Source organism: Mastigoproctus giganteus, chromosome 3, assembly GCF_048544385.1.
Source record: "Mastigoproctus giganteus isolate SK-2022 chromosome 3, ASM4854438v1, whole genome shotgun sequence".
NCBI lineage: Eukaryota > Metazoa > Arthropoda > Arachnida > Uropygi > Thelyphonidae > Mastigoproctus > Mastigoproctus giganteus.
Window position 1 is genome coordinate 253,105,608 of NC_143577.1, and position 18,364 is coordinate 253,123,971.

General features: G+C 39.5%; 1 protein-coding gene across 4 annotated transcripts in view; it reads left to right on the forward strand.

Annotated features, from left to right (window-relative positions):
* LOC150089039 (homeobox protein cut-like 1) overlaps positions 1 to 18,364 on the forward strand; it is a 537,440-nt gene that overhangs the window by 477,054 nt on the left and 42,022 nt on the right. For all 4 annotated transcript variants that reach the window (XM_090369790.1, XM_090369791.1, XM_090369794.1 and 1 more), the window contains 3 exons: positions 6,204 to 6,336; positions 13,522 to 13,588; positions 14,869 to 14,917. In XM_090369790.1, coding sequence (XP_090225916.1) covers positions 6,204 to 6,336; positions 13,522 to 13,588; positions 14,869 to 14,917 — 249 coding nt within the window. The remainder of the gene's footprint in view (positions 1 to 6,203; positions 6,337 to 13,521; positions 13,589 to 14,868; positions 14,918 to 18,364) is intronic.

The following is an 18,364-nucleotide window of genomic DNA, read 5'->3' on the forward strand; positions in this document are numbered from 1 at the left end:
CAGAGTCTTTTAAAGCGGACCCGGAAAATTTCTCAACAGATAACTGGTTTTTCATCTTGATGATGGTGTTCACCAGGACCTATATCATAGAAAACAGTGATTAACTACTTTAATAAATAATTTTATTTCTTTTTCTATTTTATTAATGTCAGATATAAAATTTAAAAAAAGAAATAAATTAACCTTGTTTATTATTGTCAGATTATAATGTCGCTTGATGTCTTCTTTAAAGGAGGGGGGAAGAAAACTACACACTTCACCCATCCATACCGTCCAAGAATTTCTCTAGTTCTTCCTTGAATATATTCAAACCACCACTTCCACAACAACAGATGGAAGTTTTTTCCAGCAATCAACCACCCGTACATCTATCCTGCAACCATCCTTCCTCAACTTGAATTTATGTCCCGTCGTGTGTAATCTCAGCAAGAGGAGGAATGCCATCAACATTTAGCTTACTCAATCCGTGCAAGCCTTAAACACCTAAATCAGATCTTCCCGCAGCCTCCAGACGCTTCAGTTGGGAGAACTGAAGTCTTGGTAATAGTACCCTTTTGTTCCCTTCACCGACCTTCTTCTCTGCACCCGGTTCAGCAGTTCCACATCCTTCCTAAGTGATGCCTCCAGACATGAACACAGTACTCAAGATGCGGCCTAACCTTGTACTAAGGGATAATCACCTCCTTATCCCTGCTAGCAAGGTTCCTGTATATCATTGACAAAATTCCATGAGCTCTCCTGGCATCCTGTCAACACTGCTCAGAGAACTTATATCTGACTGCACAATTACCCCCAGGTGGTTTTTTTTTTTTTTTTTTCACTGCTCTGAATAATACCACACAGTTGGTTTGTTGTTATTGCTGAAAGTGCAGCTTTAATTATTTCATAAATTATTTTTGACAGATGACACACTTCGTGTTCTTCCCCTCACAACTTATTAACTCCCTAATATCTTCGAAATCTGACGAGAAATGAGACGGATTGGCCAGCTGTTGTTCATAGTACAATACCAAGACAGCGGATCACATTCAGTCTGGTAGGAAACCGAGTTAAACATTTCGCTGGCTAGATATAAATTCCAATAATCTTTGCATGGTAGAGGAGAAAAATTGGACTTGGAAAAGGGTGGGAAAGGCTTATCCCTACTGATAATCCAACACTTGGATGAAGGTTACGTTATTCACTCGACCAGTAAGCGCAGTCATTACTCAACCAACTTTCGCTTTTAAAACAGGAAGTACTTTTAGATACTTGATGGTCGCCAGCCAAACCACTCCCTATAAAACCATAATAATCAAAGGATGACGTCACGATTCAAAATACGAAATCAACAATGTGATATGCAGGATCAGGGCCACAAGAGTTCTCTCATTTTCAAAATAGTTAACCTCGTTGATATTCCTTATACAGGTTTCGGACTTTCTTTTGAGTTTAAACCAGAAACCTCTTAATTTTTTTTAACCTCGTAAAAAGTGAAGATTTCCAATGTTTCCAAGATTTCCAATGTTAATCCCAATGTTCCAAGATTTCCAATGTTAATCCCAATGTTTTCAAGATTTCCAATGCTAATCCCAATGTTTTCCAAGATTTCCAATGTTAATTCCTAAAATGGTCGATATTGATCTATCACAACAGCTGTTTGCTTCTCAACTTATCCATTTCCGTTTTATTTTTCATCTCAGACCATCCGCAATGCCTCGCAGCGGAAAGAACTTTTTACCTGTCACTTACTCTGACACATGATAAGATTTGAACAACCGCAAGAGGTTGACGGCGGTTGAAAGCCTTATTTTTCGCTCACAAGGGGGAGCCTTTTTCGCGGCACAAGTCGTAAATATTTCGTTTAAACTGCACTGACTTGTTGGGTCTTTGGCGCACCATATTTCCTCTGCCGATTCGCTCCCAGCTGTACATTACTTAAGACTCTCCCACTTTCATGTTTGCGATGTAGCCTCAACGTTTTCTGCACAACAAGGAAAAAGAAAAATAAAAGAAGAAAAAAAATGAGATGCCCCCAGTGTGAATTCACCCGAAGTTCATTCGTCAGTGGCCGAAAAAAAAAAAAAAAAAAAAAGACTTCTAGTCATGAAAATTTTAGTCCAAATGTGTTTTTGGCCTTTTCTCCATCAGTAGAAAGCCCAGCTGGAATATACTTTTGTGAAATAGAGAAAACATAAAAATAAACAGGTGGCACTACTGTAGTGGTAGTGCCCGACGGCCAGCTAATATTTGGGAATAAGAAACGTAGATATTTCCTGGAGCATCCCATTTCCTTAAAACTCCAAAACAACAGATACTTGGACCATCCTGTTATCGTTCCGATATATTCCGTTAGAGGTCTCCACAGGCGACACTATACAACTTAATAGCCTCTCTATTCCCCATTGACGTTGAAAATTTTATATGTCTCTTCTTTCAGCGTTGTTTGTGAGAGACAAAACTCACGTCTGTGGGGAGGAAGGGGCATGAATTATTGATTGAAACGTCTATGGCCTGTTAAGAACCATTTGAAATTATAGCAGTACTTTCCCTTTGGCATCTCCCTGGTCTTGATTTATAGGGAGTGCTGTGGAAAGATATAGCGAGGGTGTAAAATATCATTACGAATATAACGATGGTGCGATTATGGCCAATAGAGGACGCTGTAAGTAGTCCGGATGACTTCGTCAGCAGCTTGTTTGAACTGTGAAAAATTATTTCTTTTGGCGGAACCCGTCTGGTGGGTTTTTACCGTGAACTGTATTTTCTTTATGAGATGTATCAATATCCTGTACGGATAGCTAATCACAAAAGAAAGACGTCATCGCGTTCCATTGTACACTTGTGCATGATTGCGTAACTTTTGCATTTGGAGGAGATGCTATCACTTTTAATTGAAGTGTTTGTGGTTAACTTAAATTGGTGAAAAGTTTCCGGATCTTATAGCTATGTCACATCCTTGTATTGACACAAATAACTTGAAGGGAATGATTTGCATGCTCATTGTTGTGTGTAGAGAATATTCACCAAGTTTTATATTCTGAGTGGCCAATATAATAGATTCACTACCGTTTTCATGAAATTAAGCACCCCTTCAGTAATAGCATCACGTGTGCGTACCATATGATATAAAGCAGGTGGGCAGATACTCAGGGATGCTGTATGTATGCCATTCAGTGCGAGAATGGACAAGACGAAAGAGTACGATGGCTCATCCTTTCATGGCTGCAGTGCATCTGCGAATGGCTTCATCCAACAGGATAATTCGCTATGTCACAAGGGTAGAATTATATATTGAAATCAGCTATTCCGTGGCCTTCCCCAGTGATCAGATCTCAGTCCAATTGAAAAACTGTAGGATGAGGTGAAAAGGTGAAACGAACTCTTTAGAGTGAGTTCTGCAACCATCCAATTTGCAAAAACAGTAGGAAACAATTCAGTCAACATGGATGAGCATTCAATGTAGCACCCTTTTGAAACCCTATCGAACTCACAGCACGACGAATCCAGGCTGTTCTGAGGTCTAATGGGAGTCCTCCTCGCTATTAGTTGGGTGTACCTAATAAGGTGGCCATTCAGTGTGTGTGTGCACGTTGCACAGCAGTGGCAGAAGAATCATGCTACACAGCGTAGGTATCAGATGGATGCATCTATGTCGTATGCCCAAAGAATGGTTTGCTTCAGATTGTGCAATACAGTCGTTGAAGTTAGGTAGTAGCAGGTATGATGATGGTTTGGACTTGTTCCACTGGTTGTTATCGAAGAAACCAAGAGTCTCTGTTTTGACATTCTGAATAGTTTTGCTTTACCTGTACTGCGGCAAATCTTTGGTGAGGAGGCACATTTTTAAACATCGCAATGCTCTATGTCACAAAATATGGCCAGTACAGCAATGATTTGAGGCATATTTCCAGCCAAGCTGTAATCCGATTACACTTGAGCATTTTTGGAATATTTTGTAATAATAGCAGTTGAGAGCGAAAACAAGTTGTAGTTCAATCAGTGAACTATCCGCAGCCTTAGGGAGGAGTGGTACAAGATTCCAGTCTTCATATACCAGAAAGTTCTAGCAATTGTTACCCAGATGGACACTGTTTCATTACAGCCCATGGGTGGAAACGATCGTACTCAATATTAAAAAATTTCTTTTTTCTTAACTATTCCTAATTGTTTGACACCTTGCTTATATATATATAAAGATTAAATGAAAAGGAGAAGAAGGAGTATTAAAAAAGGGAAAATTATTTATGGACACTGATAGACATAAAGCACCCAGCTATCATAATAGTATATATAATATGTAAATAAGTAAATGCTGCAGAGAAAAGAGAAGAAAGAGAAAAAAAAAATAGCTGCAGTGAAAAGAGAAGAAAGGTTTAAAAAAACATAAATAAATATATACTTATATAAAAAATTACGTTGTCCTATATCGCATAATCCTGGAGTTTCTTCAAGTGTCAACCACCAGAATTGCACGACAAGATGACAATATAGTGTCCTCTGTTTCTGACATAAAAGTACATGCCATGGCAAAATAAAAATTAAAAAATAATATTAGGGAAAAATAAAAGTTAGAGATAATCTAAGTAAAATTATACTCTTACTTTGATTAGTATTAGGCTAAATGTTATATGTCTCTAGAAATAACAGTTATTATTAATTATAGTTTTAATTTTGCGTCTTCGTTGTGCCAACTTTAAATTCCACAAGCCACTTTCTAAAATAGCCTCCTTATAATACTATTTATTTTACATCTTCCTTTAATTTGGTAACAAAAAATTTTCATTCTCATTTTAAATTATATTATAAATTTTTCATTTTTGCTTTTTATCCATTGTCTTGTGGTTTACATCAGAAATGAAGAAACTATGTTGCTATTTCGTTCGCAATTTCAGCCGTTGGCACCTGATGAGAACCGGTTTTGTAAGTTGTGTGACAACATCCTCATTTGATCAATTTTTATGTATTTTATTTTGCATATATTATTAGTTATCTATTATCTTCACTCTGTTTCTTTCACTTTCTCTAACTTTCTCAATTTCATTAATTTTTTTTCTGTTCTTTTAATCCTTTTACTTGCTATTCTTTTATTCCTTTTCCTCTCCCCTTATACTTTATTATCCCTGCTCTGCCTAGGTTTAGCATTTTCTGCCTTGGACTGCACTAGACTACTTCCCCATTTTTATACGTTGTCGTAGCAGGGCCGGCTAGGGTAAGGCGGAGTACGAACTGGCATAGGTGCGTCAAGATTTAGGGGGCCCCAACGCCGTCCCATTCTTCCCAAAAACGCTATCAGTGAATGTGGCCTAGGGGCGCTTTATACCTTACGGTTTAGTACAGTGAGATACCAGTACACCTGCCGCAGTGTAAAGAACCGTGGGGTGATATGTGCACAGGCCCAGGAGGGCTTTTTCCGAATTTTTTTTTACGAAATTGGGAAAACAAAAAGAACACCTAACATGTGGAACGGTTGTAATATGTAAAGTAAATTTAAACTTAACAGAACCGATTGATCATCGAATAAACGATGAAACATTATATCAGACTGATATTAGTGCCCTAAGCTATAAACAAAATAGAAGTCTTAAAAAATTATAATAATAAAATACCAAATATTACTAAAATTATTACAGCTAATTATCATATAAGAATGGTACATTCTCAAGGGCTAGCACCAAATAATCCAAATAATAATCAGCAGAACCTATCTGTTTCTCATTGCTACCTGCCACTAGTACTAGAACCTACTAATATGCGAAAAGGCTGAAAGATGTAATAATTTATCAAAATTCAGGAGCACGGTAGAAAGTGAGGAAGAGATAGAGAAAGAGCTAAGAAAAGTGGAAATCGAAACTACTCTAAACCCGGAAGGTACATGAAAAAATAAAATAAGAAATAAAATGTACTTAATGCTGTAGATCCCATAATTTCAACGTTTTCATCAAGGGTCAACTGTCGAAACCACAGGAAGACAGCAAGAAGTAAAGCCTCTGTTTCTGACATGAAATATATATTTAAAAAAAGGAAAAATGAATTGGTTGGATTATTGACGTTCCGCAGCATGTCAAATTGCATTGACAATTTGGTACGAAATTTACGTATTTCTTACATGTCTGTCATACTGACTTTCCTGTTAAGATGCAATTGCTTCATTTCCAAGTTATAATGGTTTATTTATTTTTTACGTTGCATTTCTTAACCCGAGGCTTTTTCTCTTCTTTTAGGCTAGGACCAAAGAAAAGGAAAAAGAGTTGCAACGCCTCTTCACAGAAAAAGAACAGGAACTAAAAGAATCGCAATCAGTCCTCACGCGAAAGCTGGAAGAGGCCGAAAGGAAAGTGACCCAACTTCAAAGTGGTGAGTGTGTTTTCTTTAAGCCCTCTTCTCATCGCATGCAAAAGCTGTACATTCGTGCGTATAACCCGTACACTGTTCGGAAATATGCTGACGTAACTCCTCGCATTTCTAATTACCATTTAGACCAAACGATACATTCAAGGTTGTTGCTGTTTGCGGGCAAGTTGTCGTGAGGCAGCGCAGGATGTAGCTCGAGTTTTGTTTTCGAAAATAATTATTTTTCTCTCGCGCTGATGCAGTATTCCCAGGTGAAGAGCGAACTTGGGCCGTCTGGTGCCCATTTAATGAGTTAGTTAGCACTCGTACCCCTCCAAAAGATGATAAATAGCGGACGCCTCCCGACAGTGCGGTGTACGCGACTTTTTCCTTCCAACTTTTTCCATCCAACCGGTTCCCCTTTCTTCCACCTTAACCACTTTATCGTTTTTCCGCTTTAAAACATGCAGAAGCTGTTTATTTAATTTGTATTTTAACCCTGGCGTTCCGAACAGCAGCAGCCGAGCTACAAATTGGAGAGAAACCTTCCCCCCTTCAGACACTTGCTGGGCTCAAAAAGGGAAAGAAGAAAAAAAATATGGAAATGCGTAATTTGTACATCCATTTCTCTTAATGTTTTAAGCAAACACACAAATGCGGCGTCAATTTCATCTTTCCGCCATGCGCGCGCGAACACGTAAGCAAATGCGTAACAAACGAGGTTAAAGAATTGTCAGTTTCGTCGAATGGGGTACCTGTCTAATAGCGTCCATATGTCTGTCTGTGTGCTAAGGTTGGGGGTGCTTTGTAGCTCCCGCAGCAGTTTATTAAAAATTTAATTCCGAAAATGCGCCACCCTAAAGCGTCGGTGTTTTACATACGTACATGCTTTTTCTATTCCCGTCTTTGCCACCCCCTCTCCCCTCCTCCCCCCTTTCGTTCGGTCTCGTTTGTTTCCAAGCGTCTTTTGCTTATTGAGAGTTTAATCTCCTGATCACGACTACACATAAAGCAAATGAACTTGCCGTTTTTTCTGAGGAGTTTTCGCGGAAGAACCTGTCCTCTAATGTGCTCTGTCTATGAAACCCCCATTTTCTTCTCTTCCTCCCCCCATTGGTTCTTTGCATTATCTCGGGGAAAAAGAAACAACGGTGACTAGAATCATAGATAACGTGAAAAGCGTCATTTGAGACACAGTTTCTGTGATGGAAGAACGAAAGATAAAATTCCAATTCGCCCCTTCCTTTTTACAGTAGCAACAAACACTTGTTGCAAACTTCCTTTTATTGGGCCCTATCGATAAGTTACCCTGCTATTGTTTCAGGCGTTCTGTCTACCTTTAAGGAGAAAGTACGCGCAGCTTTCATCCGAGATCGATAAAGTTGGCCACAATGTGAAAACGTATATAATTTCCTCCTTCCCGATGGGAAGTTTCTTTCAGTGGTTTGTTATACCCCTAAACGCTACAATGCTTGGACCCAGTGTCCAAAGCGTGGTTCAGATGCTAAAATGGACTTGAGGCTATTTTAAAAATAATTCCAATTTATTCTGGGGACGAAGACCATCTACGACATTTTCTTTTGGGAATACCAAGATATCCTGCCATCCATCTTAGTTACTAATTTTATAACTGAACTACTGTATATGTTACAATTGGTGCTTCATTTGCTGTTTCACAAGGTATCCCTCAAGGTTTACCCTTAGGTCTCTGCTATTTATTTTTTACCTTAACGATCTGCCAACTGTTTATCAGTCTGCTAATGTTGAGTGGCAACTCTATGCAGATGACCACAAACTTTAAATTATTAATTTTGCGTCTTGCAGTGACGAATTCCAGTCCTGTTTCGATTCTCTTTCGCTTTGACCTCGAACTTTCAAACGTGGTTTAATTAAACTTTCTCCTGTGCTTTTGGAGCGTTCAAGTTACACTTCTTTTCAACAAAAAACAGCATATGCTACCAGTTTTTGATGATGGCTCAGAGCCAGTCCCATAGTTCAGGGGGATTCCAGGTGGATTTGCCCTCTTCATTCATATAAATTCCAATGTATTCTAGTCCTCGTTGGTAACACAGTTGGTATGTATAATCACTGCCCTCCCCACACCGGGTGGAAGAAGCCCTGAGTTCGAATCCCTTCGATTACGCCAGGAATTTTTGTGTGTCTTTTTCACAACGTGGCTCAGTTAATCGGACTCAGGTGAGATTTGCATGATTTTTCTCTCAGAACTCGAAGTTAGCTTAATCTAAATGACTCCCCCCCCACGCTGTTCTCCTCCATTTAGTGCTTTCAGGCCATAATCTAGAGCACTTTTAGCACTCCACAGTATAAAAATCAGAACGGATCATAACCCCCTTGCTTATAAATTGGATCCTTGAGGGAAGCAAAACCTGTAAAATACATCATGGATAATGGCTGCGACAACTAATCTTCTCGCCGTGTCGAAAAAGCTTGGGTTCGGGATGCTATTCAGATGGAAGAGCCTTTCTGCTTGTGGCTGAGTTAATCAGTTTCTGGCGAGGTTTGTGTGGTTTTCATTCCTCAAATAAAGTGTTCTAAGTGAACACACTACTAAAATAGTGTGTTCTACAGATAAATCGACCGTAGAACACACGCACTTGAGAAGCACAGTGTATTGCCGTGACACTTATTCTAAAACAACTCATCCTAATGCTTCCAGTGAACGAGCATCTAGAAAATATACCCGCTGTCCCAAAAAATTAGAAACCTTTTGCAATTGGCATCAACAGATAATTAAGCATATGGTATGCAAATCTAAGTTGCCACATGATATGACCACAAAGTTTCTTGGTATCACATAGTGTACACTTTCCTGGGACTTCATACTCAATCCAATCATGAGGAAGGCAAGTGATTATTCCGATCTTTCAGAAAGGTAGTATTGTTGGAGCACATTTATCAGGGGCCGCAATTGAGAAAAGAACGGAAATTATTGGTATGTCGAAAGCATCTTTCTCAAATATGTACAATGAGTGGAACTCATTTTATGCATCCAGACCATCTCCTGTCCACTCAAGCGGCTAGAGGTAGAATCATGGTATGGGGTATGTTTCTGTTGGTACGAATTATGCCAACTCATATCGTTAGAAAGTCGTGTTATCTCCAATGAATATCGCTTTGTCATATTGGACCAATTTAATCCTGCAATGCTTTATTTTTCAACCGCATTGCGATGGATTCTTTCAAGATGAAAACGCAGCTATCCACCGTGCAAGAAATTGTATTTGAATGATTGAGGAACATTTCCAAGATTTCCAACGTCTACCCTACTCTCCTAATTCTTCAGATTTGAATCCAATTGAGAATGTGTGGGACACGTTGGAAAGAAATCCTGTCATGTTTATTCACGAACAATCCCAATTCGCCCTCAAAGATGTAACCTGATTTACGCCGTGATCCTTGTTTGATTTTGTGGTTTTTTATCCCAAAAACAGCCCAATTGATTATGGTTTTAAAGATTTTGGACAGGGAGTGTAAAAATTAAACAGCAGAAAATGTCCCCAAATTGCCGCTGCTGAGAAATGTGGAAATGAATCCATACACGCCTACAAGTGTGCATTGCCCACGAAAATGATCCAGGAGCTATTTATTGGGACTTTCTACCCGATATTGGGTAGTGCTTGCTGAGGAATTGGTTTGGATTACTTTCACCAAAAACGAACCGTCCAATAAACTTAAATAAAAGTAATCGACGCTGGTGAGGAGGCTAGCTCCTTTCATATTGCTCATTAATGTGACTCGCTGGTTGCAAGACGCCCTCTGGCGTCAAGAAGCCGAAACGGCGAAATAAATAGAAGATGAAGTGTTCGTTTAGCAACGCTTATTGAAGCAGAAAGAAAGCTTTCTTCCGATCCATCTCCCTCTGTGTCACTTTGTTCTCCTGTAACAAATGCGTGATTTTGAAGTAATAATGGCAAATTTCAGACAAGGCCATTTGGGTTTTCGCAGCAAATTGACTGCCATTGCAGTCGACGTTTGTGTTACTAAATGGGCTGCGGGTCGTTTGTCTTTTACGCCGAATTAGAAGAAATACAGATCGTGGGCCTTTGTGCGAACAGTGCTAGACGGCAGTAGCGTCCTTCCTCCACCCTACGTGGCCCCCCGGATGTGACGCGGGAAAGTACATCGAGACTGACGAATTGGGAAAATTAACATGACTGACTCGGTAGACAATTTGTTTACAAGATTTGCGGAATGTGTTTAGCGAAAGAGGGCGTCTATGATGGCGGAGGCGCCGATGAAAGAGAGAAGGAGAATGCGCGTAATGGATAGACAGGAAAGAGAAGGATAGCGCCTACTCCCATCTTGTCGGTATTGTTTGTAATGATAGGTGGTTGTGGATTGCACGCGCCAACAGCGCGTTGGCCTCCACATTCGGAGACGGAAATGGAAGACGGGAACTATTATAAAGGGAGCGTCAAGTGAACCTTCCTGGAGGGGGGGCGGGGGAGGAAGTCTGCTTCATTCCCCCATTCACACATTACTCAGTCCCCAGAATAATAGTTTCAGTCGGCTAATATTTTTCCGAACTAATGAGTGGGCCTCTCGCAGTGTACAAGTCAAGACACTCTTAACTTTGTACGCTGTTCCAAATTCTGTTTGTCCTCCCTGCTTTCTGGCTCCTCTCCCTACTCTCACCCCCCCCCCAATGTCGTAATTATATATTTTATTGTATTCATAGTCATTATTGGTTCACATTATATCAGATTTAAGAAGTGGTAACTACCACAGTATCTTCGATCTATTGGATGTCAGTAGCCCCCTCCCCCACTTCTTTTAAGTAAGGGTATTCTTCTGCGACTTTTTTAGTCCTTAGAACAGTTGGTTAAATCATTTGGTTTCCATCTAATTCTTCTTATAATTCTCCATCTAATTCTCTCAGTTTCTTTTAAGTAACAGAGATATCCTACGACTATATTTAGTCCTTAGAACAGATGGTTAAATCTTTCAGTTTCCATCTAATTCTGCCAACTTCTTTTAAGTAATGGAGTCTTCCTACGACTATATTTAGTCCTTAGAACAGTTGGTTTAGTCTTTTAGTTTCCATCTAATTCTCTCAGCCTCTTTTAAATAATGAAGTTCTCCTACGACTGTATGTAGTCCTTAGAACAGTTGGTTAAATTTTTTTGTTTTCCATCTAAATCGCATAAGAATCTTTAAGTAATGAAGTTCTTCTACGACTATAATTAGTCCTTAGAACAGTTGGATAAATGTTTTGGTTTCCATCTAATTTTCTATCTAATCCTCCTAGCTTATTTTAAGTAACGGAATTCTCCTACGACTATATTTAGTCTTTAGAACAGTTGGTTAAATCTTTTAGTTTCCATCTAGTTCTACCAGTTTCTTTTAAGTAATGGAGTGCCGACCGGGCTACCAAGTGGGTAAAGTGCCTGGCTGGCAACCCCAAGGGCGCGGGTTCGAATCCCGCCTCGGACTTGGATATCACGATGGTGCCGCTTTATCCGGTTGGATCTCACGGCCGTGATACGCGAAGGAGCAGGAAAAAACGGGTTCCTTCGTGTATTGCTCACAACGTACGATAAAAGAAAAAAAAAGTAACGGAGTCCTCCTACGACTACATTTAGTCCTTAGAACAGTTGGTTAAGTCTTTTAGTTTCCATCTAATTTTCCCAGCTTTTTTTAAGTAATGGAGTTCTCCTAGACTATATTTAGTCTTAAAATACTTGGTTAAATCTTTTTGATTTCCATCTAATTCGCATAAGAATCTTTCAAGTAATGACCTTCTCCTACGACTGTATTTAGTCCTTAGAACAGTTGGTTAAATCTTTTAGTTTCCATCTAATTCTACCAACTTCTTTTAAGTAATGGAGTTCTCCTGCGACTATATGTAGTCCTTAGAACAGTTGGTTAAATTTTTTTTGGTTTCCATCTAAATCGCATAAGAATCTTTTAAGTAATGAAGTTCTTCTACGACTATAATTAGTCTTTATAACAGTTGGATAAATGTTTTGGTTTCCATCTAATTCTCCCGGCTTCTTTTAAGTAATAGAGATCTCCTACGACTATATATTTAGTCCTTAGATCAGTTGGATAAATGTTTTGGTTTCCATCTAATTCTCCCAGCTTCTTTTAAGTAATAGAGATATCCTACGGCTATATATTTAGTCCTTAGATCAGTTGGTTAAATCTTTTAGTTTCCATCTAGTTCTACCAGCTTTTTTTAAGTAATGGAGTTCTCCTACGACTATATTTAGAATCTTTTAAGTAATGGAGTTCTCCTACGATGACCCTTAGAACAGTTGGTTAATCTTTTGGTTCCATCTAATTCGCATAATAATAATCTGAAAGCTTCTTAATCAATAAAAACTTTCTTTTCAAATTTCCATATCTGGTGTTGTTTAGTAAAATTTACCAACCTGAGTTAATCGCAGCTCTACTTGGGGTCACACTATAGAAATGTCATCTTAAAAAAATAATAATAATAAAAAATAGGAAATGATGCCCGAATAGATTTTCCGTCCTTACCAAAAATAATAAATTAGTGCTCATGAACCAGACTTTTTTTCTTTCTTTTTATGAAGTTGTCAGTGACATATTTTATTAAAGGCGAACCTTCCAAATGTGTTCGGGTTGTTGGTGAGTTTTAGGAGCATTAGCGACTAAGGCCATATTGCTCCGTGTATACTGTGTTCTGTGGTCGGTTTTATAGACAAAAAACCCGAGTTTCCGGGAGAAAAAAACCATGTTACCTTCGCCTGAGAGCGACTAACTCAGCCACGTTATGAAAAAGGCCCATAAAAATTCCTCACGTCATCGACTGGAAACGAACTCAGGTCTTTTCCACCCAGTGTGGGGTGCTCACGTATCAAACTGTTAGTTTTATACGATGAACTGAGAACATCCGCAAAGCGTATGTTCTCAGTTCTTAGTTTTTAAGAATTGGGAGGGAATGTTTGCTTTTTGCCGAAAGACAGTATTTCCAAAGCGAATAAACATGATTTGATTGAAATTAAATTTGATTTAATCAAACGTATTACACCAACTTCCTCAGATAGTTACAACTTTGTGTCCCAAAACGAGACTAATGTAAAAAGCACATTACTACTTTTTATGTCTCCAAGATTATATTACAAGAACCCAAGAAAGATATCTTTTATTCTTTCAGTAAATCTTATCTCATAAAATATCCGCTAGATGGCGATTCTGATTAATTCCCTTTTTCTTTTGCAGCCTTGGAAAGTACTCAGTCAGAACTGTTCGAGCTGAAGTCAAAGTATGACGAAGATTCCCACGCTAAGTAAGAAAACTTTAATCCCGCGCCTTTTTTTTTTTATTTTTTAATTTTCTTCATATTCTTTTCATGAATTATAATTATCTGCAAACTTTGTTTGTGCATTTGACTGCCTTCCAAAGGGGTCTCATCTGATCGCGCGGCTGTCATCAGAACACGAGAAAAGCTGTCATTAAAATTTTCACCGTTGGAGTTTGATCCCTTTTCTTTGGCTTTTTTTGCTCACCACGGCCTGCAGTGACATCATCCTTGATTGCAGGTCATTTCGGGGGTGACATCTGTACAGACACTGCGCACTCAATTTTCATTTTAAACGCTATATGTGTTCTATTAAATAGATGGCGCAAAAAAACCCTTTAACTCGAAATCCCCCTAATTTTCTACTTCCTAATGCTAATGTATACACAAAAGTGGAGTTTGTTTTTTAGCTCAACCCTTCTCCTTCTCCTCAAAGTTGCAGGCGCATGTCAGTTGGACTTTTGTACGATTTTTAAGTTCGCTATATCACGTGTTGACAGCCCTTTGAGAGTTGCGCGTTAATAACCGCTTGCATTGTGTTGTGGATAGCGTTTGCTTTACACCAGGCGATATGTTACCCGATCCATTGTCCGGGGGAGCATTTGGGGCCTCCTTTCCTCCCACACTTTGGGATACATTATAAAGTTTTCCGGGGAGCTCTGCTTGTAGAAAAGATGGCAGTGGAGGTTGTCAACACGTAGAATTGCTCGAACAAAAACTCGATCTCGGCTGGGGTGTTGATCGCTCGAGATGCTATCACGGAGACCCGTTTTGAATTGCCCACATTTAATTTACCTTCCGCGAATTACACAAAACGCAATTTTCGTTGCGGGGCCCGTGAAAGCAAAGTGTGGATCTACAGGTGAAAAGAAACACAAGCAACGATCTGCTAGAAGATAAGAATGCTGGTCAAGATCAAAGAGTTTTTAAGATTTTAAACTTGTTCCATTCAGAAAAAGGTGCATACGCTCATACAAAAAAAAAAAAAAAAAACTGTTCGTCGAAGGCTTGATTCACACAACGTTCTAGAATACTTGGGAAAGGGGTGATTATCCTACTGGGATTTTCTATTTTGGTGAAAGGAGCTTGCATCTGCATTCCTCCGAGGACGATGCACCAAACATCATTTGGTGTCGATTTGAAAACTTAGACAGTTCGTGCCCTGGAGATAGTTTTGTATGTTTGAGTGGCAAAGATAGAAAGAAAGAAAGAGTTTCTTTGTGGTATGTTAAAATGCTTGAAGCGTAATTCTTTTTCTTCTCCAATAGGTCGGACGAAATGGAAATCATTATGAATGATCTGGAGCGAGCTAATCAGGTAAGAGTAATGAAGTATTTCTCATTGGATTCTATGTTTACCATTTTAATTTCTTCTTGGCACTACAGGTTTTATGCTTATGATGGGATGAAAATATTTTTCAAAGGAAAAAACAAAGTTGGCAATTGTTATGAAACCCACATACAGTATTCGGTTAATAGTGTTTGGGAGGGGGGCGCCACCGGTGATTTCCTAGAACTGCACTATAAATTCTCTTGTGAAGTATGCATTAATCTATAAAAGTCCAGACAAAAGTATTGTGTGTGGTATGCGAGAAGTATTATGTTGGGTTCTGGCTTTTGGCCGCAGGGCTCCTAATGGGACCCTACGTTGCCGAACACACCGTTAGGAGGTAATCCAGGCTGCCCATTATTCTCTGAGTCGTCTCCACCAGGGTCGTCTGAGCTTTTTGGACGAAGACCAAGTTAAAAAAAAAAGTTAAGCGTGGGGAAAGGAGATGTTAAGTGGGGAGGGAACAGCCAGAAGTATTGGGGAGACATCCCGAAGGTTGCTCGGTCTTGACCGCTACTTGGCAGGTTCACTGTTGGCGGGTTATGCCCCAGTCATTGATCTAGGTCGATATGATGTCTGGCTGGATGGTTGTCAGGTGGATGTTGTCGTTGTTCCAGTGGTAGGACCTTCTTCTTCTTGACAGTATTGCAGAAGGCATTATACTCTCTGTAATCAATTAATAATGGGTTGCGTATTTTGTGCCATCGTGGAGATTCGAACGAACAACTTGCGTAACTTGGAACACGCACGCTACCATACTTGCACAGCTGAGCCGCCGGTAGCATGGAGTTAACAATACAATTTCACGCGTGACAAATTAGTTTGAATAATGTGGTATACATTGACCCTCCCTCCTTCCCAACGCACCCATGGGGAAAAAAATGAAAATTCGCTGTTGAGTTGAATACAGTAAAGTTGTTTTTTCTTTCCAGATCTTTTTAATGAGTTATACTTGTGCGTAATTAGACACTCCCACAAGATTCTGTGATTTTATTTATATTAAAAAAAATACAGATTTTATCCAGTTACATGAATTCAGGCTTCGATTGAGAATGGGACCCCAAAAAACGTTTCTTAAAAAGTAGCCATAAAAATAAAAGGGGCTTCTACCGACCTAGTACTCAGGTCCCTCGGATACCATTGCACGGTCTTTATCCCAGGGAAGTGTGTAGGATCATAGAATGATTGAGAACGTAATGATGGATGCATATTCAATCTATTGGAACAAGTTGCCATCTGTCTTAATCGGAATGAGGAATTACCACCTGCCCTAACAGAAAATTTTCTTGTTGGATTCGACAAGAAATTCGAATTTCAGTACAAACCGTGGAGTTCGCACGTGGAGAAGTGAAGGAGTCGTATTTTTTCTCCTGAAAACCTAATGCACTCTCTTTAAACCCACTCGTGTGACAGATAACCCCCACTTTCTCCTCGGCCCTTATCGTACGCACTTTGTAGCCGAGGAGTATCGCTATGATTTGTGACCCCAAAACTGCATTGTCTCCTGCGAAGAAATTAAAACGCTGTGGTCGAGATTACAGCTTTTCCTCGTTCTCTGCCGATCCTATCAGAGCTATGCAATAAAGCTACCTTTATCGTTTCAGGTTTTTCTGGACATTGCACGCAATAACGGCCTCTGCCCCCCCTTCCCTTCGCTCCCGGCATCCTGATTTGTTGGCGAATGTGTATATAGGGGGGAGGGGAAATAAACAATATCATCACCATGGTTATTGCTCTAAAGACCATGTTTCGTAAATCAATCATTCGTGATAGGCCATGCTGGCAGAGATGGTTCCGTTAATACGCCAAAACTGATAAACAAGGGTCAAACCTAAATCGTCCGTTGTTGCTTAGTAAATATTTGCCCGTCAAATAATCCTGGAAGAGGCTTTGAAAAATAACAGCGTTTCTCCTACCCTCTCTCTCTCGGTTCCTTCCCCCATCCTTTGCCCCTCCATCTCTATATTTTGCCTGTCCTATTCCCAAGACTATCCCCTTTGCTGATGGCCGTACAAATGACAAATAGTGTGTCTGTCTAATTGTGGTGAACGGCTGACTGGAATTGACTCTCTCCATGATTGGCCAGCAATGCATTTGCGTCATTGTGTTGTTGTTGGTAGCCCTGGATAGTATGACAGACACACCTAACAAAGTTCTCTGGAGAAAAGTGAAAATCGACTGGGAGGTGGAGTCTGCCTGTGTACTGACAATAATGTTCATCCATTATAAGACACCAACAGGTCTAGTCTACAATCGCCAAGGATCCGTTTTTTTTTTTGGGTTGTCTGTTGGCTAATGTAGCCAGTATCCTAAAGGGTCACCACACAGGTTACAGAAGTCTACAAATAAGCATTTTCTATTTAGGATGAGTCGTAGTTGGATTGCACGCTCTCAATGGGGTTTACAACTATGATGGAACTTGTATTTAGTGACGTCTGCAGGATCGAACACTCGATATTGTTCATATTTTGTTTTTTCTCTGCGAGTAAAGCTTATTATTTCGCATCGATTTTTTTTTGCTTAGATGTTTGTTAAGCTCCTGCAGACTGCGAAAGTCATACTCTATAGGAGCTTTTAAGCTCCTGCAGACTGACTTTCGTTCTATTACTAAAATAATGTCCTAATTGTGGGAGAGGTAAACTATCGTCTTGAAGATGTAGAGGTGTCTCCAAATAAACGAATTTTCTATTTAGAATGAGTCGTAGTTGAACTGTACGCGCTCAGTGGGGTTTACAACTACGATGGAACTTGTATTTAGTGACGTCATGCAGAATCGAACACGCGATATTGTTAATCTCAGCTATTATCTTATTTGTCTTTTGTTTTTCTCTGCGAGAAAAGCTTATTATTTAGCATCGATTTTTTTTTTTTTTTTTTTTTTTAGCTTGTTGAGCTCCTGCAGAGCTTGTTTGCTGCTGCATACTATGACTTTAGAATGAGTCGTAGTTGAACTGCACGTGCTCAGTGGGGTTTACAACTACGATGGAACTTGTATTTAGTGACGTCATGCAGGATCGAACACGCGATATTATCGATCTCAGCTATTATCTTATTTATCTTTTATTTTTCTCTGCGAGAAAAGCTTATTATTTAGCATCGATTTTTTTTTTTTTTTTTGCTTAGATGTTTGTTGAGCTCCTGCAACTTCAGCATCTAAGCAGTTTGCAGGAGCTTGTGTGCTGCTGCATACTATGACTTTCGCTCTATTACTAAAATAATGCCCTAATTGGGAGAGGTAAACTATCATCTTGAAGATGTGGAGGTCTGCAAATAAACAAATTTTCTATTTAGAATGAGTTCGTAGTTGAACTGCACATGCTCAGTGGGGTGTACAACTACGATGGAACTTGTATTTGGTGACGTCATGCAGGATCGAACACGCGATATTGTTGATCTGAGCTACTAGCTTATTTATCTTTCATATTTTGTTTTTCT